General features: G+C 40.5%; 2 protein-coding genes across 2 annotated transcripts; one reads left to right on the forward strand and one right to left on the reverse strand.

The window, feature by feature from the left end:
- Positions 1-594: 594 nt before the first annotated feature.
- Positions 595-24918, reverse strand: LOC117493774 (NXPE family member 3-like). Its single transcript, XM_034144356.1, has 9 exons — positions 24886-24918; positions 10654-10772; positions 8741-8761; positions 5274-5717; positions 4781-5085; positions 3843-3913; positions 2449-2655; positions 1919-2365; positions 595-698 (listed from the first exon to the last, which is right to left on the reverse strand). The coding sequence occupies exons 2-9, from the start codon at positions 10732-10734 to the stop codon at positions 595-597; spliced, it is 1680 nt and encodes a 559-aa protein (XP_034000247.1). The 5' UTR covers positions 10735-10772; positions 24886-24918.
- On the forward strand, positions 17657-20813 carry LOC117493773 (zinc finger MYM-type protein 1-like). Its single transcript, XM_034144355.1, has 3 exons — positions 17657-18996; positions 19249-19348; positions 19901-20813. Exons 1-3 carry the CDS (start codon positions 17756-17758, stop codon positions 20426-20428), a joined length of 1869 nt encoding a protein of 622 aa, XP_034000246.1. The 5' UTR covers positions 17657-17755; the 3' UTR covers positions 20429-20813.
- Positions 24919-25340: the final 422 nt, after the last annotated feature.

The raw sequence follows: 25340 nt of genomic DNA on the forward strand, positions 1-25340 counted from the left end.
GTCTTAAAGTTTTTGCATAAATTAGGCATGCACACATGCACACAAGACTAATCACACAAACAAGACACAGGTGAGGAGGGAGGAGAAATTCTGATGACAAAACAGCATCTTGTTTGATATGTGTAATACATTAACAATCAAAATAACCGGTTTCTGTTCCTTCAAAAAAACATTCAAATCTTCTGAGCTATATTTTTATGAATATACAGTATCACTTTTGAAGTTATGTTGGATGTAATTTAATATTAAGGCTGGTATTATAATTTGTTATATCGCTCAACTTGAGTTATTGAAAAAACATTTGAAAACATCAATCTATTGTATGGACTGTTTGAAAGATGCAGCACTTGATAGAAACACATAGAAACATTTAATCTCAGTATGGACTTAAATCTCCACTCCTCCCCCGCAACGAACACACATCTTTTTAGACTAGCTTTTAATGTGTCATTGATGACAAGTCCTTGTGACAACTGTGGTTTTATTGCTCGATTTTAAATATACTTTTTATATTATCTTTTTTCTTACCTCTGTGTATTTCAGCACTTGATAAAGCGCTTGATAAATAAAATGTATTATTATTATTATTATTATCTAGCCGCCCTTTTGAGGACATGTGTAGGAGAAGAGAACATCCATCATATTCTTAATAATAGGAGGTTGTGGATGGAGGCTGTTTGGCAGGTGGTGAGCGAGCAGGGGCGGACTGGGACTAGAATTCAGCCCTGGAAACTGACCCAGTCCGGCCACATGAAATGTCAACGGGGGGGGCATCAGAAAAAAAAATACAGTACTATTAGTTATTAGAAATCAGCTGTTTATTAGGCTGCATTCATGCAGTTCAAGGGATAATTGTCACCCACTTCTTGCTCTTGCCCTGCACTTGTATGTGCCAGTTGAGCTGGTTCTTCCACCAACTCAACTCTCTGTCCCTCATCATGAACGCAGGAGGCTGGCTGTATATCTGAACTCGCGCCCTCATCATTCTCTTCATCATCTTGCACTTGTTCTGCTGATGATAGTGCTTGTAGCAGCGCAGCTGCCAAAAAGGTCTGTCAATTTGCGACATTTATATGCTTCACCTGCGAGTGACTTCACCTTTTTTTTCTCTTGCCTTCTCAGCCCCTCTTTTCGTTTTCTCTGATTTTTATCCATGTTTTTTCATTCTCCCTGTCTGTCTACCCTGCTGAAAAAAACAGCGTCGACCAACTTAGCTGGTCAGGCTGGTCAACCAACCTGACCAACTGAGTTGACCAGACTGGCTGGTTTAGAGGGGTTTTGGACACTTTAGCTGGCCAGGATGGCTGGTTCAGCTGGTGCACCAGCTGAACCAGCTAAACCAGCTAAACCAGCTAAACCAGCCATCCTGGCCAGCTAAAAAAAACAGCATCCATCTATCACCAGTTTATGTTTAATAAATAATAGTATTAAATATACCATGCTGGAAGCTTACCAGGATTACAGGTGACCAGCATACATTGTTTAAATACTGGTATGATTATTTAAACTAGAGAACATAAATATATTACAAAGATTCATTGTGTCATGTATTCTGGTATCTACAAAAATAAAGACATTGTATAGTGTTCATAACAGTATTTTATAAATAGCAATAAATAGTAGTTAATATAATAAAATACACAGTAACAATAACAACCAACCTGCAAATCAACCTCAAAATAAATATATTATCTAAAACAGGTGGATTTGATTTAAAATAAAAGTAATAAATAGAATTCAATATTTAAATGGTAACGAAAACAGTAACACTATGAGAAAAAGGCCGTCAGCGCAACTTAAATGATGACGTTAAACAATTTTTTTAAAGGGCCGGCCGGCCGTCAACGGCCCTTGAGGACCGGCCGTTCTGTGGTTCTCCAGATTCTACAGATGGCCAGTCCGCCCCTGTGAGCGAGGACCATCTCCCAGGCATCAATCAGATGAACATTCAGTCCTTTAAATATGGCTCTTAGCACCTTATCAAACTGCACCGAGAACCAGTCGCTGTTGTTTATCGCCACATCAAGCAACAAAGCTTTGGGGTTTGCAGTCCTGATGATGATCACCGTTTTTGGAGCCCTGTCGAACAGCCGTACCACCGCACTGCGGATCCTTTGTAGCCGCCGGATGTAAAGCTCGATGGGGAAAGAGCCAAAGTGAGCCCAGATGCCAAAAACGACAACAATGTTGGGACCCGCGATTAAGTCATCTAGTGCATTGGCAATGTAACGAATTTCTTCAATTGAGCCGACAAAACGGAGAGGAGGACCATGGAGGCGGAAAGTCACCATGATTTTGTTTTCATAGTCTAAGGCCATGAAAGGTCCATTTGTCCTCGAGCTGCCCAGGTTAAACTCCTTAAGATCTAAAGGTATTACAGAGGAAACAGATTAAGATGCAGTGTGAACATAATGAAACTGTTGCCGGAAATCCCTGTGGATTAGTTACCTGGTAGTGCTGCGTTGAGGAACTCAAACCACTGCCTGATGGTAGAGTCTCCATACAGGTGGACCACTTTGCCTTTTAGACACTGAGTGATGGCAGATGCGCCGGTGAATTGGCGAACTTTGGTGCCATTTAGTGCTCGCCATAAACCCTGGTAGTAATAGCCAGAGGCTTGAAAGTTCACAATGCTGCTCTCCACCTCTGGTTGACCTGAGAGAAAGTTGAAGGATAATAGGGGGGTTGTTTTACGTCTGTTACTGACCTTAACCAAATCAAGGTATAGACTGAATGTATGAACATTGTATGGCCTGTTGGAGTAGAATACCTCTGCTACGCGCCGTTCGTTGGATGAGGCTGGATCTCTATTAAATTAAGAAAGGAATTGAAAACACCGGAATCAAAGTTATAACAAATTATCTGAGTTTACTTCTAGTAGGAAACCAAACACATATACAAGTTATACAGAGTACTCGAGTACTCCGGACTTTTAGATTTGTGATGCGATGCAGATAAAAGCATCGGGACCAGACAAACTCATCAAACGAGAAGAAATTGGACTTCAAGTTTGTGATTCGATGCGGACACAGATATCAGGACCAACAAACTCACCAAACCCAAAAGCAATTTTACACACACAAACATCAGTATTTCTATCTGTCTTTGGGGCGGAGATTTGTCGATTCTTCCTTCCCACTTTTCTCCCAAGCGAATTAGAGAGCCCCTGGGGAGGAGCTGTTTAAACTGACCACCTCCCCCAAGTGCCCTGATTGGCTGGATTCGCTTCTGGCCGAGGTCAATCAGAGTTTCGAACAGAGTGAGATCCCAAACCACACCAGGTCAAAAGTCAATGTTTATCTTTACCTTATCTTACTCTACATTCCTTTCCCAGGGGATATTTTCACCTAACCTTCCCTCCTTCCGACATTTAAACTCTTCTCCACTTATTTTACGATGTCTTTTAACGACTTAATGACCGCATCTGGCTTTTATGGATGATAAGAAGGATGTTGGTGTATTGAAACACAGAATCTCTGAGCCAGTGAATTTAAAAGTGAGAATAACATTCCTATTCTATATATAATTACCCAAACCGTTGTGATTACATAAAACAGTTCAAACAATACATGTTTACTTCAATACAGTGTAGAATCATATCTTCTTACTTCAGGCCTTACTCCTGAGAGACTATAGACACTGCAGCTGTGCCGTGTTGACAAAGTTTGAGCTGAGAGCTCCATGCTCCCTTTGCTCCTGTCAAATTGGCCTGCTAAATACATCTCTCAACAGAAGAATGATACCCAAAAGAAAGAGTTGTTGTTTTGTTCTGCCCCTATACTTTCGTCATCTGTACATGGAGCACATTAGATCGTGAAATCAGTGATAAATGCATTCCTTACCTTCCTTTTTTGGTAAAACAGTGACACCGGCAGGTCCTGAAGCCGGAATGCGGACTTTCAAGTTGACACGACTGAAGAAAAGCACACAATACTACAATAAACATTAATATCCCAAATGCAGCTTTTCTTACATGTGGTTGTGGAATGGCATGGAGGTTTACCTGGGGTAAACAGTTTAGAACAGGGGTCTCAAACTCAAGGCCGGGGGCCAAATCCAGCCCGCGACTTCATTTTATGTGGCCCAGCAAGAGCTTGCAAAGAATATAATACATTTATTATACGGTTACATGCCACTTTACAGAAGCACGTTGCCCATATACGACATGTCCCACAATGCATCTTGTTTTGTGACATGCGCACTGAAGAGACTTGCAATTATTTGCCGTGGACTTCTGCTTTCAGAAGTAGTTAATTACTAAGTTATTATCCTATCCGATAATAATCCAATTCAGAGGCAATAATGTAATATAATACATTATTTTATATTATATATTTATATAGTTACAACCGGCCCTTTGAGTGCAACCTTTATGCAAATGTGGCCCGCGATGAAATTGAGTTTGACACCCCTGGTTTAGAAGGTCTACTTTTCCTTGTGTGAACTTGGAAGGTTCAAACCTTAGAACTAAGCCTTATGGCACAACATTTTGCAAAAGATAATAAAAGTGTATTTGACCAAAGCTGTCCGGAAGTGAAGTCCTATGAATTGATAAAATAATCCAAATATCACACATTTGTCTCATTTGCTTTACAGAGTGTATTCTGGAGCACACAACGCCCTCTGTCCTCACACACTCGGAGCGCACAAGGAAAAATGTATTAAAAGATTTATATCCTATCAAACATTTTTTTGAATGAAGGAACTTCTGAAACTTCTGAAAAATGATGTATGTATTTATAAGAAGTCACACAAATGACCAGTCTCTTTGCTTCCTTACCCTTGAAAGAGCTTATCCTCCTTGGCCTTGAGCAGTGCAGGAGTTTGTTTGTATCCTGCCATGCTGTGGGCGATCCTTGCATCACAGCTCATGTTCTTTGGATTGTAGCAGAACCAAGGATCGCCGGTTCGAGGGTCGGTGAAGTCGCAGATTGGCTGCTTGGTTTGACGCAGGCACATGGTACAGATGGTGGTTTGAGAGCGTGAGCCTAAGCTCAAGACGCTTTTGAAAAATACCTTGTCAGGTTGTTCACTCGTCAACCTGTTCAGCACTGTGATAGCTTCACTGGGATGAACTAGCATCACCTGATTGGGTAGAAAACAAGAGTTTTTGTTGAAAATGTACAATTGGTGACTAGAGTCTGCTTTTGTCTGAAATAAAAAGTCGTATCAAGATTAGTTAAAAGAGGGTGGGGCTTTGTGAGTAATCAGTTGGAAGACAAATGACACACCTACAGCAAAATCACATAGAAAAAGATAGTTTTAAGCATCACCTCAACCTGAGCTGCTCCTTCCCAGAGTAAAGGAAAGACAGCAGAGTATCTCCCATTGAGATGGTCCACCACTTTCCCAGCTACACCTGCACTAAGCTTTAAGTTGTGCAGCCGGGCTAATAAAAAGTCCCCCCCAGACTTCTTGGGTTGTCCCTTGAAGTCAGAAATGGCGATGCTAACTTCCAGCTGATCCCCTACGTGCCACTGTCCTCCTCCTCTCGCTGGGAGAATGGTGAAAGAGCTGTGAGCTGGATCACTGGTCAGCTCCAGGGAAAGAGGAGATGGCAATGCAGGAGTTTCAGGCCAAGCAACAGATTCTAGTAGCAGGCGTTCCTCCAGAGCATCCTTAGGGGACAATGGTGGGAAGTTGCAGATGCTGCGGACTTTGGGAGGTTCAGTAGTAGCTTTCGGGTAGATGATGGTGGAGCTCATTTTAGGCTGAAACTTGAAGGGGTTGAGAGACAGAGAGAAGTTTACGTAGATACGTCAAACAAATGCAGCAAATGTATGAATATTTGTTAAGGGGGTTGATAAGAACTGTTGTTGTGTAATGTTTGCTCCATTCCAGGCTTCCTGATTTCTGTCTTTAAAGTTTCTCTTTCTTGACTGTATTTGGCACACTGCAGAATTACATGTTCTACGGATTCCTCAACCTGGCAGTGTTCATATCATCCAGATAGTTGTTTTCCTTATGAATAATGTAATGTTTTGTTCAGTCTAGTACGTATGTCCTAATCTAAGCCTTGATAACACATTATCCAAATTGATGGTTCTTTTAACTGTCCTGACTGATTTTTGGCTGCAGTGCATATAGGTGTCTTCTTGTGTTTCTTTTGTCCCAATTGTGTTGCCACTCCTTCATGATGTTCTATTTCCAACCCGGTATCACGGCAAGACGTGAACATGTGACGATCTACCATGCTGGGAGACGTGAATATGTCACGGTTTCGTCCCTTCAAACGTGACAGTTACACGGTATTGTTAACATGGCCCAACCAGTGGAGAAATACCCGGAAGTGCCAAGCAAATGCTCTTCCAAGACTATTGGTCGGTTTTTATTGTCAAAATTAGATGTTTTTAATTTATTTTTTAATCGTCACACTCGATTTCGCCGATTTTCTTGTGGCCCTAGCTGGTCGACACCTCTTTTAGCAGAAACAAAGGCTACAATAATGTATTAAATCGATGTTAATCCAAGTAAAAAAAAAAAAAAAGTGTCGTAAAACTGTGAAGTAACACATTTGTTTGTGTGAAACGCTCAATGAACTACATCTCTGGTCAACAACACACGTCACCAAGATGGCCGTCACTACTGTCTTGTCAACAAAACGATTGACTATCCTCACTATCACCACAATGAAACACGTCCTGAAGAATGTCATGCAAAGCTGCCTGCCTGCCTTCCTTTGATTCTCTCTGAACTGCCTGGTCGTTTTAATGTTTAATGTCAACCATTTGTGCAGATAGCATGAAGTAGAGAAGATCGCTAGCGTTAGCGTTAGCATTTCTCCCCCGGGCTTAAATGGTGTATTATAGAATGATCACACCGGTGACAGTACTCTTCAAAGGGTTCACGAAATATGACTACTACTCTTACTGTTTAACATTTTGGGTTACTTCATGTTAAGGCTAATACAAATGACAAGGCTGTAATGCTAACTAACGTGCTAGGTGCTAGCTACTAGCTAGCTTGATCCACACACTCCTGGTCCTTTCATCAGACGGGAAGCGAAAGAACGAGCAAGACCCATTGCTGGTATAATAACAACCTGGTACTAAGCACACAGGCATCTTGTTAAAGTTATCTTATCTTAGCCAGCGCCATATAGATAGATTCTATCTATATGGCGCTGATCTTAGCTATCTCTTAGTGTCTCAATTGTGACATCACTTACGCGACTCTGGGATTTGTAGTCTTTCTAGTTGCGTATTTTTCATAGTCTTATATTTCAACAGTTTTACGACAAACTGTGACTTTTTTGACATGGAAATGATTTTTTAAGATTGACAAACATCATATGTGTAATTCATGGCACAATTCAAACGGGATCGAAAGATAAGTTTTCTCTCTCCATTGACTTCAATACATTATTTTTCCGAAATTACCGGAAGTAGATGGGCGTGACTTCGCCACTCTATAGGCGCGGTAGACCATTTGCTTGGCACTTCCGGGTATTTCTCCATGTTAACATACCGTGTAACTGTCACGTTTGAAGGGGATTAATATCGATTTAATACATTAATGTAGCCTTTGTTTCTGCTAAAAGAGGTGTCGACCAGCTAGGGCCACAAGAAAATCGGCGAAATCAAGTGTGACGATTAAAATATAAATTAAAAACACCTAATGTTGACAATAAAAACCGACCAATAGGTGCGGTAGAGCATTTGCTTGGCACTTCCGGGTATTTCTCCATGTTAACATACCGTGTAACTGTCACGTTTGAAGGGGATTAATATCGATTTAATACATTAATGTAGCCTTTGTTTCTGCTAAAAGAGGTGTCGACCAGCTAGGGCCACAAGAAAATCGGCGAAATCAAGTGTGACGATTAAAATATAAATTAAAAACACCTAATGTTGACAATAAAAACCGACCAATAGGCGCGGTAGAGCATTTGCTTGGCACTTCCGGGTATTTCTCCATGTTAACATACCGTGTAACTGTCACGTTTGAAGGGGATTAATATCGATTTAATACATTAATGTAGCCTTTGTTTCTGCTAAAAGAGGTGTCGACCAGCTAGGGCCACAAGAAAATCTGCGAAATCGAGTGTGACGATTAAAAAATAAATTAAAAACATCTAATTTTGACAATAAAAACCGACCAATAGTCTTGGTAGAGCATTTGCTTGGCACTTCCGGGTATTTCTCCACTGGTTGGGCCATGTTAACAATACCGTGTAACTGTCACGTTTGAAGGGACGAAACCGTGACATATTCACGTCTCCCAGCATGGTAGATCGTCACATGTTCACGTCTTGCCGTGATACCGGGTTGTCTATTTCACTATGTTATTTGCCTTAGATTTACTGAGTCCAATGTTGATTATTTACTCATGTTTAAGAGACTGCTTGTCTAATGTGTCACATTTTCATTTCCCTTCATTCCTCTTTATGATGTTATCCACATAAATGTTATCTCGATATTTCTTAATCTTTATGGTGTTTCATAAATGTCATTCACAATATCCTGCCTACGATGGGATGTAATGAAGTGGCATTATTGCTGAACTTAAATCTGAACAAAGAATAATCCTTTGGATTTGCATCTCTTCTATCCCCTGTAATGCCTCGTGCCATTGCCATCAACTCAACTCGACTGTGATTATAGATAAATGATCTGATGTTCTCCGTTTGAGCAGACAATCTTTTTTCTAATCAGCAACACTTGTGCTAACACATTACACTCAAACATATAACATACACTGTGGATGGCTCATGCACAACACAAATCCAAAAATAACTCACCAATGTGTCCCATATGTTAAGCTGAAAAAGGAAACATTCGTTTTAGCCAAATATAAAACATTTCTGGAATTCAATTCATTCCTGCAGTTCAGAAATTGGAATTTGATGGATACCCTTATTTCTATTATTTTACATTATCTATTTATTAAACAATATGCTTTTTTATTCCAATTGAATAAAAGCATATGTAAAGAATAAATACCTGAATGTATTTTGCAAAGAATTCGTACCTATATTTCCGAAAAATGTATCCTCTCATATTTATGCGCTGTTGTTGTCGTTGAAGTATACGTGTAGCATAATTTAGACATAGTCTGTTTCTTTTACACTAACTGTGTGCCCCCATTTTGAAAATGGCCGCCATTGGTTGTTATTTTACCGGTAGTTTAGGATCTAGAGTAGACCACCTAGGATCTTGATTCTGATGGCTAATCCTACATTTTCAAGGATGAGGAATGCAGTGGTACTATTTACAACATGCTAGAATGTAGCTAACTCCATGTATCTGGTATTCAGGGAACAAAATACACAGTAAAACCATTAACATATTTATTATAGTTTTATATTTTATGTATGCACCATGACATCAAGTCAAATTCCTCGTACGTGTGAACCTACCTGGCAATAAACCCGTTTCTGATTCTGATTCTTCTGATTCTGATTATGGTGAAGTAATACTTGTTACATATGTAATATTCAAGGGTGCACATAACTTTTTTGCCCTGGTTTTCAAAGGAGCACCTGGAGATGTTGCTTGGTGCGAATCCTTAAAATGAAATAAACCAGACCTTTTGAGGGGTACTTGACTTTATGAACGGGTGAGGCCCCCTCCACGAGGTTAGGCCCCACCCAGTCTGCGTGATCTGCGTGTAGGGATGGGCGGGCCTGCTTCCACCCCTCTTCCACATCATCAAACGTCATCCATGTATCCCACGCCGTCTTCTTGCCCCTGCCACCAAAATATGGCACAGTGTCACATCCAGTAAATGCATGGAACATTGGTAAGGCTATGCATCGATCTGGACCTAGTGATCTCGCCATCTCATGAGCTGCTAAATGCCGAAAACTCTTCCAAGCTCCAAAGGCAACCCACAGCAGTGATGTTGAGGGATTGGGCTGCTGTGACTGCCAGTACTACCACATCCGTGTCAACTGTGCGTATTGTTGGGGAAATATTTTCCAAGGCCCATAACTGTGACCCAGTTTATCAGTTCATACTGTCCTGACTGAGCACACGCACCTGTAACCTTGGCTGCTGTGCTCTCAGTGTTTTGTCTCCCTGTTCCTGCCTGTTGGCGTCAGCTGATAGAGGTGTTATGATTCTATCTTGTTATGCACAATGTTGATTATTCTCTCTGAACTAGCTAAATACACGGGTCTGGGGTAAAGTTCTTCAGAATTGACGTGGCAACTCTTCCGTGAAGTCAGAACCTCTGGCTCTTTGACTTGTTTTGTGAATTCTCCGGCCGAGGCTCCTAAATAAACCCATCAGTGTTTGCCATCAAAGCTCCAGCTCTCCTCGTGTCTCTCTGAGTCCTGACTCCAATTGCTTCAGAAGTTTCCCCCACACGTATTGACACCTTGCTATACCCTTGCTTCACAGCATCTCCTAGGTGCAGTAGGATGCAGTTATCAGCCTCCCCATGTGTGCATGGTGCAAATACGGATTATTTGTTTGCCAGTGTTGAGGGCTGTCACACTGGTTGCCAGGAAGGAGAACAGTTAAGCATTCTTGTCTTCAATGCAAATAAATGAACAGTCTATCATTTTAATGCTAGGTTTATTTTATCAGTGAGAGTAAGAATATCAAAAAAGAAAATCCAGAAATTGAAATTATATAAAAGATACAAATTGATATGCATTTAACTGTGGGAAATAAGTATTTGATAGTGATCCCAGATAACAGTTCTCACCTGGAAGAATATTAAGAAAGCCGTGAGCAGAAGGAGAAAGATGTTGAAACATCTTCTTCCTTTAAAAGATGATTCCTTCATGATATTGTCCAGCTCCAGCCTGACACTGTGACCACTTCCTTTGGTACAGGATTAAATGATAAAACATGTATGCCAGGTTAATACAACATGTAATCATAAAATAAATTATAATTAGAAAAAGATCATTTTATTAGAGCCACTCTTACCTGCAGCATTAGAAACATGTCTTTTAATTTTTACAAGAATAATTCTATAGTTGAATATAAACTCAAATTTCTACATAATAATTACTTTTTACTTTTGGTACTTAATGTATATTTTATTGCACTTATTTGCAGTTTTGAATGCATGATTTAAAAAACTGTTTATTTGTCAATCTTCTCGAGAACTTTAAAGTAGCATAACAATTGAAATAGTCAAAATAAATGCAAGTACCTAAAAATAATACACATTGATATTAGGTTAAAGGCAACATTTAGTGTTATGTTACCAATACAATGAAACCCCAAATAGGCCTACTGTATTAGAGAGTATGGCCTTACCTTAGCGTAGTTTGGGAGATTATGGTAAGAAAGTCTTAGTGTGATCCTACACTTTAGTATGGGTTGATCTATCAGGGAGGGACTGGGACTGAAAAACAGCCCCTGGACTCTGACCAAGCCAACCAAAAATGTGCACATGCCTGCATGCACACTGTTATGTAACTATCCTGCACTGTAAAAAAAAGATCCTAATTTTACAGGAATTATCATGTTTTTTTAAATAACTTGCAAAATCCTGTAAAATTACAGATATTAACTATAAATTAACAACCCACAACATTATTTTAAGTATTTTGACAATAACAACAAATAACGTTTATTTCATTTTTTTTTAAGTAAATTTACTATATAATATTTACAGTATTTTTGCCCTTTTCAATACATGCAGAAGTACGTAAAAAAAAATATTATATGTAATTAAATATGTAACTCGTAATATAAAAGTGTACTACTATTAGTAAGACTTTAAGATATTACTTTGTAATTTTAAAGGTGGGGTAGGTAAGTTTGAGAAACCGGCTCGAGATACACTTTTTGTTATATTCCATTGAATGCTCTTAATATCCCGATAGCAATGAATATATTAAATGCTTTGACAAAGAATCCATAAAAAAATGTCATCTGTGGAAGCCGTAGTACTGTAAAAAGCACGACCAATCATTTGAGCCGGCCCGGCTAAAATAACTGGATGGCCTACCTGCCTGTCAGCCTTCCATCTGTGCACAAACTTATCTCGTGCCCTCATTGGTCATGTGCGCGTTCGTGTCACGATCTGTCTGTGTTGTGTTTTGTCTTGTCTTTGGTTTCCTGTTTTATTTTGAAAAGTGTTCACCCCCGTGTCTTGCCTGTTGCTTTCTGTCTGTGTTCCCTCCTGCCTGATTACCCGATTGTGTTCACCTTAGTCGCGTTCACACCAAGTACTTTCCTGTACTTAGTTCCGGCACTCAGAGCCCCGGTGCTTTTTACCCCAGGGCACTTAGTACAGATCGCGTTCACACCGGAGTACTTTTCCCTGAGGGAAGATTACGCAAATGAGCCGCTGACGTCACTTCATCTTCTTCTGCTTTGGCTTTACTGGCAGGCCACAAACCACTTCACGGCGAGTACAGTAGGTGGCGGTATGCACCTTAAAGTTGTTTGCAATCCGCTACAAAACAAGAGAAGAAGAAGAAGAAAAACTTCCCGCGTATACTGCGACGCCCACCCACTCGCTGTACATTAGGCGTCTGTTGTTTACCTTCCGACCTCAGACATGATGGAGATGGAGTCGACTGAAGTTGTGCTGTTTATGCTCATGTTATACAGCTTTGTAACTGAGTTAATGCAGCCTGAGCAACTTGCGTACCATAACAAAACAAGCCGAGCACGAGTGGTGGTGGAGAACGCTTTTGGCAGACTGAAGGGCAGGTGGCGGTGCTTGATGAGAAGAAACGACTGCAAGGTGGACAAGATCAAAATCCAGGTGGCAGCATGTTGCATATTACATAACCTTTGTGAGAGTAATGATGAGTACAGGGACGAATGGACTGCCTTACCGGCGACCCAGCTTTATGAGGCATCTGAACAGCGTGTAAATTGTACATTGTAAACATTTTGACAATAAAGCTGATCTTTTGTACAGTGCTTTTGTTTCTCTCTTTTATTTTCCAGTCAAGACAGGCAACATTACAATAGTGTACAGTGTGGCAATATAATAACAATAAACTGTGCCAGGTGTGTTGTATGCACAGTAAATAGGCTCAGCAGCAAACCCACCTTTATTATATATATATCTTCCTGAGACCCACTGCATCCGTCTGCCATAAACACTATGGACACCTACATGTTAGTTTCGGCCCATAGTGGACTCCATTTTGTGTTGTGTAAAATGGGGGGGGGAATTAAAAGTTTGCAAATCCCCATGTCCTCCTCAGAGGATAATCATAAAAACATTTAGTTTTAGGTCAAATAATATTTAAAATGATAAAAATTATCATATTTGTGTATGTGCCCCTGCCATTCCCCCACAAGGTTGCAACATTGATGATAAATAAATAACAAATAAAGCTTTGCCAGTTTATAACCGATGAAACATGATGGTATCAGAATAATCACTTACATGTGATGTATAGGATGCTACACAGGTCACTAAAGATAAAGTGTCAGGAGAAATAAGCAAGATACAGGATCTGTTTAACAGTAAATAGAAGTTCACATTTTTAATGTAAATAAAATAGAAGTTGTACATGTAAATTAACATTATCAATATAAAATAAAGTGTCAGTTGTATCAAGACTATATAATAACAGTAATAACAATAATATAAAATGAACTGGTGAGCATCTTGTCCTCCGTTTCCTGGGCCTTGGTGAACAGCACCATCTGATCCCCGTGCATCGACTCTTTCACCACGGCACGCCGGTCCTCCAACGCCTGGACGGTGTCAAAGAAATTCGCATCCCGTGTCCACTTTCCTAAGAGGGGAAAATAAGCAAGATACAAGATCTGTTTAGTCGCCATGTAGTTTTACAACATACTAGTGTGTGTGTGTGTGTGTGTAGCTGCCGCTCAAAGTGCCCTTCTTTATTGTTTTGTATTTTTGAAGAGTGCTTCATGTATGCTTGAACTTTGTTTAATGTTGTTGAGGCAAGTTTTCTTACCGGAAGTCATGTGACCTCTAGCCTGGATGTTTACAATGTTTGTGAGAGAGTAAAAAGGCGCGAACATTTGTAAATGCCGGTCTAGGCGAATACGTTTTCACGCTGTTTCATAATTGTACCAAGAAGGAAATAAACATGATTGTGAACATCAGTTCGATGCGTAACGTTCTTTCAAGACAAAGTTACAGTGTGTGTACCTTTGCGTTTGGTTGCTGGTAAGGGAGGATGTGCAAAACAGACAAACTAATAAGGCTTTATTTAAACATTAAAGAATACTTTAGGTTAAGGTCTTCTTTTAAATAAGAAAAAAGCTTTGGGGGTATCTACAGATATTAAGCCTGACAAAGTAATTAACGTCTAATATATTGCATGGTTTGTTTTGGAACTTGACAATCAACTTTCCTGCAATGTTAACTATGTTGAAGCACTTATTAGGGTCTGAGACCTAGGTCGGCGAAGACCCTATTGAAATCGGTCGCACAGCGACCGATAAACCTTTGACCCCCGCAACATATGTGAAAACTCACCAAATGTTGCACGCGCGTCAGAAGTGGTGCAACTTCAGATGTGTAATTGGTTCCGGAACTTTGCGTCAAAAATTGCGAAGGCCACGCCCACTTCCGTTTTTAACGTAAACTCCCCCCACTTTAACTTTCACGTAAACGAACGAAACTCGCTACGCATATCTAGGGTGCGGAGACAAACCAAAAAGCCTCTTGGAGGGGTATAAAATAACGTACAGGAAGCCGGCCATTTTGAATTTGGCGTCGGAAAAACGCGATTTATCGCGTTTTTCGTCCTCCGCACGAAATCTATCTTCTCCCAGGGACTTTATCCGTACGACTCGAAATTCGTCGGGTAGCGTCTCGAGACATGGGCAATTCAAAGTTATCACGGAAGTCTTTTTCTTTCGCACGGCGTAGCCGTGATTTGGCGCCAAAGTTCGCGTTCGCTCGATGCTCGGCCATCCCTCGCCATGGAACACGATGATGTCATAACGCCAACTGACATACTCAGAACGCCACCAAACTTCACATGATGGTTAACACTGCGGCCCTGAACAGCTCTACGTCAAATTTGATGTTACTTAATATGGCGTTACCATGGCAACGAATCCCTCGCCATAAAACACGGTGTCGCTGTAACTCCAATGGACACGGTCCCATCGTCCCCCAATCTTCACTTTTATATCACCGGTCCATGCCTCAACAGCTCTACGTGAAATCTGAGATCTCACCGTATGCCGTTTCTATGGCAACGCATCCCTCGCCATAAAACACAATGTTGTCTTAAGTAAATGGAAAAGGTTCCAAACTGCACCACACTTCAGATGATGGCTAATGGTCCGGCCCTCAACAGCTCTACGCCAATTATGGGATGTTATCATATGCCGTTTCCATGGCAACGCATCCTTCGCCATAAAACACAATGTTGTCTTAAATCAATGGAAAAGGTTGCAAACGGCACCAGACTTCAGATGACAGTTAATGGTCCGGCCCTCAACAGCTCTACGTGAAATCTGAGATCTCACCGTATGCCGTTTCCATGGCAACGCATCACTCGCCATAAAACACGATGTTGTCTTAAATCAATGGAAAAGGTTCAAAACGGCACCAGACTTCAGATGACAGTTAATGGTCCGGCCCTCAACAGCTCTACGCCAATTCTGGGATGTCATCATATGCCGTTACCATGGCAACGCATCCTTTGCCATAAAACACAATGTTGTCTTAAATCAATGGAAAAGGTTGCAAACGGCACCAGACTTCAGATGACAGTTAATGGTCCGGCCCTCAACAGCTCTACGTGAAATCTGAGATCTCACCGTATGCCGTTTCCATGGCAACGCATCACTCGCCATAAAACACAATGTTGTCTTAAGTCATTGGAAAAGCTTCCAAACTGCACCAGACTTCAGATGATGGCTAATGGTCCGGCCCTGAACACATCTAAGCGTATTATGGGGTGTCATCAAATGCCGTTGCCATGGTGATAGATCACTCGCCATCAAACACAATGTTTATGATACTGCTGTAACTGCTAAATACATTGTCCCATCGGCCTGAAACTTCCCACGTTGGCCGAGTCCTCGAGACACCTACACACACACCTCGACGTGCGGACAACAGCCTGCGGAGCGTCGAAGACCCGCTCAACGCTGCTTGCAGCTTTAATTGTTATTGTTATTGTTATTATTATTATTATTATTATTAGGTGCCGCTTTCCACCTTCTTCTCCAGTAGGACTCAGATGAGGGTGTACTCTTATGTGTGGCTGTGAACATTTTTTTTTATTATGAAGGGCAGACCATCTATTTGTATTTATTTTTTTGTTTTTTTTAGAAAGGGGCAGGTCATATAAGATTTTATTCTTCTCCCTGCTCCTTTTCGCTCAATGGTGTGTAGAGACATGTTTTGTTGGCAATTATTGTACATTTGGCTATGCGTACCATGAGCGGGACAAATAAAAATGAAATGAAATATCCCAACCAATCAGCTACTGTGGTGACTTGCACAGTGGAGCTTATCATGTTTGTTAGATAATGGGCCCTGCAGTCCCGCCACTTTGGATCAACAGGGACAGTGAGGGGGCTTAAAGTCTCTTGATACAATCTTGGCCCCCATTCCCTGTTCAATAAAGCACTATAAACAAGATTGGATAACACTGTGGTCATCATCTAGAAGTTAATAATGAAAAATAATCAAACTGAGTTCTTAGAAGTCCATTCAAACACATTCGACAGCTGTAGTAGATACTGTATCAGGTCACCATTGTCTTTAAATGCTTTCACACCTCAGGGGCAGATACGCCATGATTGTATCACAATATCATAGCTAATCACATCTCTGTGGTCTTGTATCTCATAGCATCTCTAGCTCTGATGTTTAGATCTAACTTTGAAAAGGGTGATGTTAGTTTCCCCTTTTTATGTTTGCATACAGCACACAAAAACAAACAGGTTTTGGACCAAACTTCTTCACAAAGACAGAAAAAAACATTTATGTACATAGAAGATTTGGATATAAAAAGAAACACAACACATATTCTGTAGTACCACCAAGGTACAAGACAGCATATGATACTTTATGAACAGTGGCGGCCGGTCCATAGGGGCGCTAGGGGCGCCGCCCCACCTCTTCCCATATTGAAAAAAAAAAATAAAAAAAAAAATTAAAATTAAAATAAAAAAAAATATATATGTTTAAAAAAACATATATATTTTTATTTTTATTTTTAATGAACAAGGTAAATATTATATAATTGGTATCAGTAAAATGTATAATCTACAATAAAATCTCGTTTAAAATTGTGTTACGATGTCTAAAGTTACTGATAAGTCACATGTTTCCTGCCTGGCCTTGCCCATGCATGCACCTTCTCTCGTCTGGGCGCTAAGAGAGGAGCCTTCAACCAGTGCAGCAGCAGCCACTAGCAGCTGACTGTTGCTATCTGTAACGTGTAAACTATGCCGCGAAAATATAATTTCAGCCAATCAGCGTCGTCAAAGATGACGGTCACCGGGCGCCAATGTCAGCGCCCAGTGCAGTCTGTGAGTAGTTTGGACAGTGACTCGTATCCGGTTGACGCAGTAGTTGATGAGGATGGCTTCGTGTGCAGGTGGAGTCTCCGGACCTCGGTCCTCGCCTAATTCTGTTCAAGAGCTAATCTCCAATCCTTTCGAAAGGAGAAGTTTGGCAGATAAATTGTTGCTTAAAGACCTTGGACCGGATCAACCCGATTTGAATATATCGCAGCAATCTCGTGAAAAAGACAAAAATGTATACACGAGGCTTCACAAGTAGCTGGTACACAAGAAAGGCTTGGCTAGCTGGATGCAAACAGGTAAATGCTGTCTTTTGTTTCCCATGCTTGCTCTTCAAACAGCCGGGGACAGATACAATGTGCCCGTGGACTGTGATAGGAGTAAACGATATGAAGCATTTGTCCAACAAAATTAAAAAGCACGAGTGCACTAAGGCACACATGACAAACACCTTTAAGCTAGCCATGCTAGGCAAAGCTAACATAGCCGCACAGCTAGATCAAGGGTACAAGATCTCGGTGAAAAAGCACAATGAAGAAGTGGACAAGAATAGGCACGTCTTGTCTAAAATAATTGATTGTGTGAAATTTTGTGGGGGCTTTGACCTGGCTTTGCGTGGCCACGACGAGGCTGACACATCCGACAACCCCGGCGTTTTTCTGGGTTTAGTTAATCTACTGGCCTCGTTAGATAGCGTGTTGGAGGATCACCTTAAAACGGCTACGGTTTTCAAAGGCACCTCAAAGACGGTGCAAAATGAACTTTTGGACTGCATGTTATCAGTTTGTAAAGACTACATTCTGGAGGAAGTAAAAAATGCCAGTTATTTAGCTATTCAGGCGGATGAGACAACTGACATTTCCACCCACTGCCAGTTAGTGCTTGTGCTACGCTACATCGACCCGCATAACAACGTCCAGGAGCGTTTTTTTGAGTTCATTCCTCTTCAGAATGCGAATGCTGACACAGTTGCCACCGCGCTGATGGAGAGGCTGGGCACTATCCTCCCCGATGGACAACAGGGCAAACTAATCGCCCAAGCCTATGACGGTGCAGCGGTGATGAGGGGAGCTAAAGGTGGAGTTCAGCGGAAAGTGAAGGATGTGTACAGTAGTGCGCACTACATCCACTGCTATGCGCATCAGCTGAACCTAATTATGCAGCAGGCAACATCCCACATCCCCAAGATAAGAACATTTTTTTCAGACCTTGGTGGATTTGCTGCATTTTTCTCCAGGTCATTCAAGCGAACTGCGATCCTGGATCAAGTGGTGGCACACAGACTTCCTGGCACTTCCACAACAAGATGGAACTTTCACAGTCGTGCTGTTAACACTGTATATGAGCACAAGGAGAACATCCTGAGGTGTTTCCAGACGATCAGAGACTCAGGTGACTTTGATCCCATAACAGTGAGAGAAGCCGGGGGCTTTGTGCGAATGATGGAAGATGAAGTTTTTTGCTTTTTCCTGACATTGTTCCACAAGATCATGCCACATGTAGACATGCTGTTTAGCCAACTGCAGAAGAGGAACATCGACTCTGTCTACATCACAGGACTCATCAAGAGGTTCACCAGCAGCATACAAACAATCAGGTAAATCATTATTTACAATGGCTGAGATGTGCTTATTATAGGAAATCTGTGAAACCTAAATGTGATTTAGCTGAACACAATAGACCAACTCACACATACTTGTTTAAATATCTTAAACAGGCTTACTGGAAATGTATATATTATATAACGTTTATAAGGTGTATCTCTGACTACTATTTCAAATAGTCAAGTTAATTTGTCAATTCTTGCCACAATGAGTAATTGTACATGGTTACTTGTGGTTTGGATCAGGGACTCCATTCCTTCTGGTGAAAGCAGTGGATCTCAGCAGCTGCCCACAAAGAAACGGAGGGGACTTGGACATGAAGAGCAACAGCTGTTGGCTAGAGAGGTAAGCAGTAATAGGAACGTGTTCTATGACTAAAAGCTCCTTTCATAATATAGGTCATTTCATATCACAATAATGATACATTTCACAAGAAAGCCCATTTTCTGTAAATTAAATAAATAGGTAGGCTAGTTAAAATATCTACATGGAAAGGCCTATTGCTTATTACATTCTGAATTGTATACACTTAACAAGGCCTAAACTGCAAAAAGTGTCCCACAGTCTCTACATTTCAAAGGGGATCAAGACAGATCAGAAAAGGTTTAGGCTTCCAGAAGCAACCACAGTGGACAGAAAGGGCCCAACAATAAATGAATGAAGTGTAAACATAGTCATTAAATGTATATATTGTAGTGACTTAATTTTAAACAGTAATATTGTTCTGTTGATGCTCAGATAGATGTCCTGTTATTCTGATAGGTTCCATTCACAAGAAAGCTCTTTGTTTGTTACACATCTTATAGGGGACACTAATGACATTATGACTGATAGATGTGAAAAGGTGATTCTGTTATTTATTATGTCTTGATTTTTTCATTGTGCATTATTTCATAGGTATGTGATACCATACTGAGTCACGCAAAGGAGAGATTTTCCTTCACCAAACACCTCATCAGCTCCACCCTCCTGCAAGGAGACCTGTTCCAGCAGCACAGCCGAACATTCCCTGAAGCAGCGCTGGAAACAACTGTGGAGGCCTACCCTCTACTGGACAAGGCAAAGCTCAAGACGGAACTGTCCCTCGTCTATGACAATGACCAGTTCAGGGCTTGCAGTGGTGCTGTTACTCTGCTCCAGTTCTTCCTTGACAATAATCTGCAGGAGACATTTACAGAGACTGTCAGTCTTCTGAAGGTTCTTGTAACCACACCCATGGCTACGGCTGAGGCAGAGAGGTGCTTTTCCACTCTGAAAAGGATAAAGACTTTCTTGAGGAACAGCATGACACAGGATCGCCTGAATGCTCTGGCTATGCTGTCAATTGAGAAAAAACTCATTAGGAGCATTCCTGACTTCAACACCAGAGTCATTGAGAGGTTTGCCACTCAGAAGGAGAGAAGGGCAAAATTCCTCTACAAATAGACACACACACACACACACACACACACAAGCTCTCGCAGCAAACACAGATGGCCGACCCTTAAAAAAATGCGTTTCATTAGAGAGACAATTAATGTTAATGCATAATTAATGCAGAATGTTGTGAAGTTACTTTTGGATACCTAAGATGTTTTGTTCAACCACAAAGTCCAGGAACATGAGTACTGTTTGGAAACCTGTTGCGTTCGACTCATTTTCCCCAGAGGAACAGTTGTTTCTTGTTTCCTTTTGTCTTTTTTCTGCCTGTTGCACATTTTGTTATTCAAAGCAGTAAAAAAGGTGCTATAGGCCAATAAGCTGGATATCACTTTATATGTAGAGAGGAGGTTTCCCATGGTTGTTAGAAGTTTATTAATAAGTGGGCATTTATCACAGAAGTGATTGTTCTGTCTCCACGTTTGTTGCATTGTCTGTGATGTATTTTCCAACGGTTATAGCTCCTGTCCCAGCAACACTACACGGTTTGCAGCTCCACCACATCTTTGGTTTATCTTCGGTGTCGCTTAAAATCTGCTTCCCATCGGACTAAAACCTCCACGTAATCTGAAGACAGATACTTGAAGTTATTTAAACCTTTTGCAAACTTTATGTTCTTTCTTGCTCTAGCCTTGCCAGTTACATTGTACATAACACATATATTATCATTATGCTAACTGGTTGTTCGTGTTAGACGATGTAGCTTTTTCATTTCTGAGTTATTGCTATATGTAAATAAGCCTGTTTGTAAATAATCCTCAGAGAAACAAAGAAAAAACACAATTTATGACATTTTGTGCTGTGTTTATTTTTTTTAAATTGCATTTATTCACAGTTCAGTTTGAAATGCTGTAGTGACTTGTATTGAACCACTTAAATATTTATAATTAATGCTACTGAAAATATGCTATTAATTTTATATCCCACATGCAGTTCACTGTAAAGCCACTTGGTGGAGGTGTTGGTTCATAAAACATGAACAGTTTTAAGAAAGAAAAATGCGGACCAGTTCTGAGAATACAAATTCCTGGTAAAGTATTAGATGTTCAGGTTGATAAATAATATTTTCCACACTGAAGATTATGGAGGTATTGATCAGTCTTCTCATATTTTTAAGCCTCGATTTCTCCTTTCCCCACCCCCTCTAACATCACCAGAAGTCATAATTTAAGGGGTCATTTCTCGAATTTTTTTTCCGGGGGGGTAAACCCCCCGGACCCCCCCGGTAGGTCACTTCCGGCAGGTCACTTCCGGTACGTCAAGAGCCCCACCAAAATAAAAGACCACCAGCCGCCACTGTTTATGAAGACTCCTGTACTTTTACTTAAGTAGGATTTTGAACACAGGAAATAATTGCTCATATTACTCATTAAAAAAAGTATCTTTGCATTGATGTTTGATACTTTTAATCACAGTAAGTCAAGGATATGAGTACTATAACTACACAAACCATCGTAATTTAATTATTTATTTACTTTTTGTTCAATGGCAACTTTCTTTGGACATGCAGCTATCTGCAGTATTGTGATGGCTCATTTTTCTCCTTGACCTTTTTGAATATTTGAACGCTTTCCCTACCTTTCCTTAGCAAAGACTTTTCAATTGTTTAGGATTAAGACTAAAGATTTAAGAAATACTTTATAAATCCACAAGGGGAAATTACATTTGTCCCAACCCTGACCCTTTTCACTCTGTTGTTATTGACATGACATCACACACATACTTTAACCACACTCTATTCATGTTTTGGTAGCCAAGTGCATATACTGGTATGATAATTATATTCTGATTCTGATTCTGATAACTGTTTGTTTAAAAAAAAAAATCACATGATTGAATGTTAACCAGGGTTTTCAGTCATTAACACTTTGGTTTAAAGCATCAAACTCATTCTAAACAACTTTTTAAACTCTTTATTGGAAGCTGTGGGGAATTAAAGCAGAAGACATGAGCGGAGAAGTATTTTGCGTTGGCTCTTTCCTGAACTTCAGTTTTTGGTGCTCCCATATCAACTGCTGAACTGGATGGTTAACTTTCTGCTGAGAAACATTTGACCTTTGTTATAACAAATTAAACAATCCATGGAATCACACGGCTAAAAATCGATAGTTCTCTTGCAGCTGCTGTGTTGCAATAATCAGATACACTTACACAATATACAGAATTGTTGGGACACTAACACCCATACCATACATGTCAATCTGAATTAAAAGCTTGAAATAACACAAGATAAAGATTACACAAGATGATAAGTGAAAAACAAGTTAAGGTTTAGCAGCCGAAAGAAGTGAAACTTACTTACAGAACTTTGTGTTCCAAACCAGAAGTCATCATGCCAATGGCAATGATCTTGTTTTTGACTGATTCAACATGATGTTTTGTGTCAGAGAACAACAAACATGACATGGTTCTGTTACACGTTGGTAGCTTAAATACAAATAAAAAATATTTGAGATTATGCAAGGGAAGGCCATGTGGCAAGACCAACCTGGTCTCACCAGAATGCGTGACTCCAGCACGACTCCTTAACACCGCAGTGCGTGGTGGAGTCACGAACTTTGCTACATTTACGTGTCTGCACCACGCAAACAACCCCAATGTAAAGTGAATGAGGCTCCTTTGTCCTTAACCCTAGCCCTGAACAGCTCTACGCCAATTATGGGATGTCATCATATGCCGTTGCCATGGTGACAGATCCCTCGCCATGAAACACAGTGTTGTCATAACTCGATGGAAAATGGTCCAAACTGCACCAGACTTCAGATGACAGTTAATGGTCCGGCCCTCAACACATCAATATGACAATAGTGAGTTTTCCTCAAAAGCTGTTGCCATGGCAACGCATCCCTCGCCGTTAAGCACGATATTGCTATAACTCCTGTGTAAATGGTAAAAAGTGTTCAAATTTCCCATGTGTGCTAACCGTCAAGCCCTCGACACACATATATGTGTCAGTTTTGAGATTTCGTCAAATGTCGTTGCTATGCTAACAACATGGTCGCCGTGAAACACGGTTTTCTCATAACTCCAGTTAACATGCTCCAAACGGCCCAAAACGTCACAGGTTTGATAACAATGCAGCCCTCAACACATCTAGGCGTATTATGGGGTGTCATCAAATTCCGTTGCCATGGCGACTGATCACTCGCCATCAAACACAATGTTTATGATACTGCTGTAACTCCCATGTACGTTGTCCGATCGGCCTGAAACTTCCCACGTTTGCCAACGGCCGAGTCCTCGAGACACCTACATACGCACCTCGACGTGCGGACAACAGCCTGCGGAGCGTCGAAGACCCGCTCAACGCTGCTTGCAGCTTTAATTTTAACTGATATTATACATATGTATTATACTCTTATAAGATGTATGTAGATAGTATAAGAAATGTGCAGAATATGTTTAATGGTGGAGGTACACAGATATCGATAGATGTCTTGTAATGCACTTTTGATGAACCTGTGACCCAAGTTTTTCATTCATTGCATAACTACACCGTAGTTGTGTATATGATATGTCAATAAACCTTAGAAAATCTTGAAATCTTGAAAGGGATGTGCAAAATAGCCATTATATACAGTTTTTAATTAACTATTAGTAGAGAATAACGAGTAATGAATATGCTTTATAGGGATCTGCAGATAAATATTTAGTCTTCTCAAGCACCCACTACCAAATATCTCGCCTGATTGTTGGCTGAATTCACTGAATTTTACTCAGGTGAAACTAAAGTCTGATTTAAGGGTTGTTTATATTTCACATCATTAATCCAAATCTGTAAAGTAACTAAAATAAATGTAGTGGAGTAAAAATACCAGGTTAACCTTAAAGAAAGCCCTCAGGATTATAAAAGACCCCCATCACCCCAGCCACAAACTGTTCTGTCTGCTGCCGTCTGGCAGGCGGTACCGCAGCATCCGGACTAAAACCACCAGACTCAGGGACAGTTTCATCCCACAGGCCATAAGACTATTAAACACCTGAACTTAGAAACAACATCCATAACATTCATCTGGCTGCTACTTAGAAATGATTTATCTAATATATCATATTCCAATCACTTGTATATAGACTCTTATTGCACTATTTCACTTTTTACTATTTTTCTTTTTGTATTTACTTGCACTATTTGTTCTGTGTATCTGTTTTATTGTGTTGCACTGTTGGAGGAGCTTGTGACCTAAGGGGGGGGGGGGGGGGGGGGGGGGGGGTAGGACACGTTCTAAGCACATGGTGTAGTCCCATAGCTGAGGATTCTGGGTAGTGTAGTGTCTTCTGCCATCCACACACTCCGAAAAAATATTTGTTTCTCCGAATCGAAAGGGGAAAATACAAAGGCATTGTGCACAATTTAAACCAATCAATGTTGTGTAATTAACAAGGATAATCTGGTGTTTTTGAGTTGATGAGTAGTGCAGATATCACTGTAAATAAAATCAATCGACAGTAAGGAGAATACTTACTTCCGGGTGTAAAATCCTCCGTTATCCAATGGGAATGGATGCTCACATTGCTCTTTGGGTCCGTAATACAATAAAGGGGACTTGATCAAATGGGAATATAATTATATTTTAAATAACGTTAACTAAAGGGAACAATCTATTTGACACAGCTGAAGCTCTGGCCTTGCTTAAAAACTAACTAATTTAATAAAAATCACAGTTGTATTACACACAATGCACTGTTTTTTGAGAACAAAAATTGGTGAATAATGCACCATAATACATTCTGACGAATGTTTTTTTTTATTATGAATACAAATAAAATAAAAGAAGCCTCCCGTGAGTTACTAAAAGCTATAAAGTAGATTTAAAAAACGTTTTATAGAATAAAAGCTCACTGCTGGACGTTGTAGAAATGCGTGTGTGCACCACGACAAAGGAGCCTCATTCACTTTACATTGGGGTTGTTAATGTAG

The sequence above is a fragment of the Trematomus bernacchii genome, unplaced genomic scaffold (assembly GCF_902827165.1).
Source record: "Trematomus bernacchii unplaced genomic scaffold, fTreBer1.1, whole genome shotgun sequence".
NCBI lineage: Eukaryota > Metazoa > Chordata > Actinopteri > Perciformes > Nototheniidae > Trematomus > Trematomus bernacchii.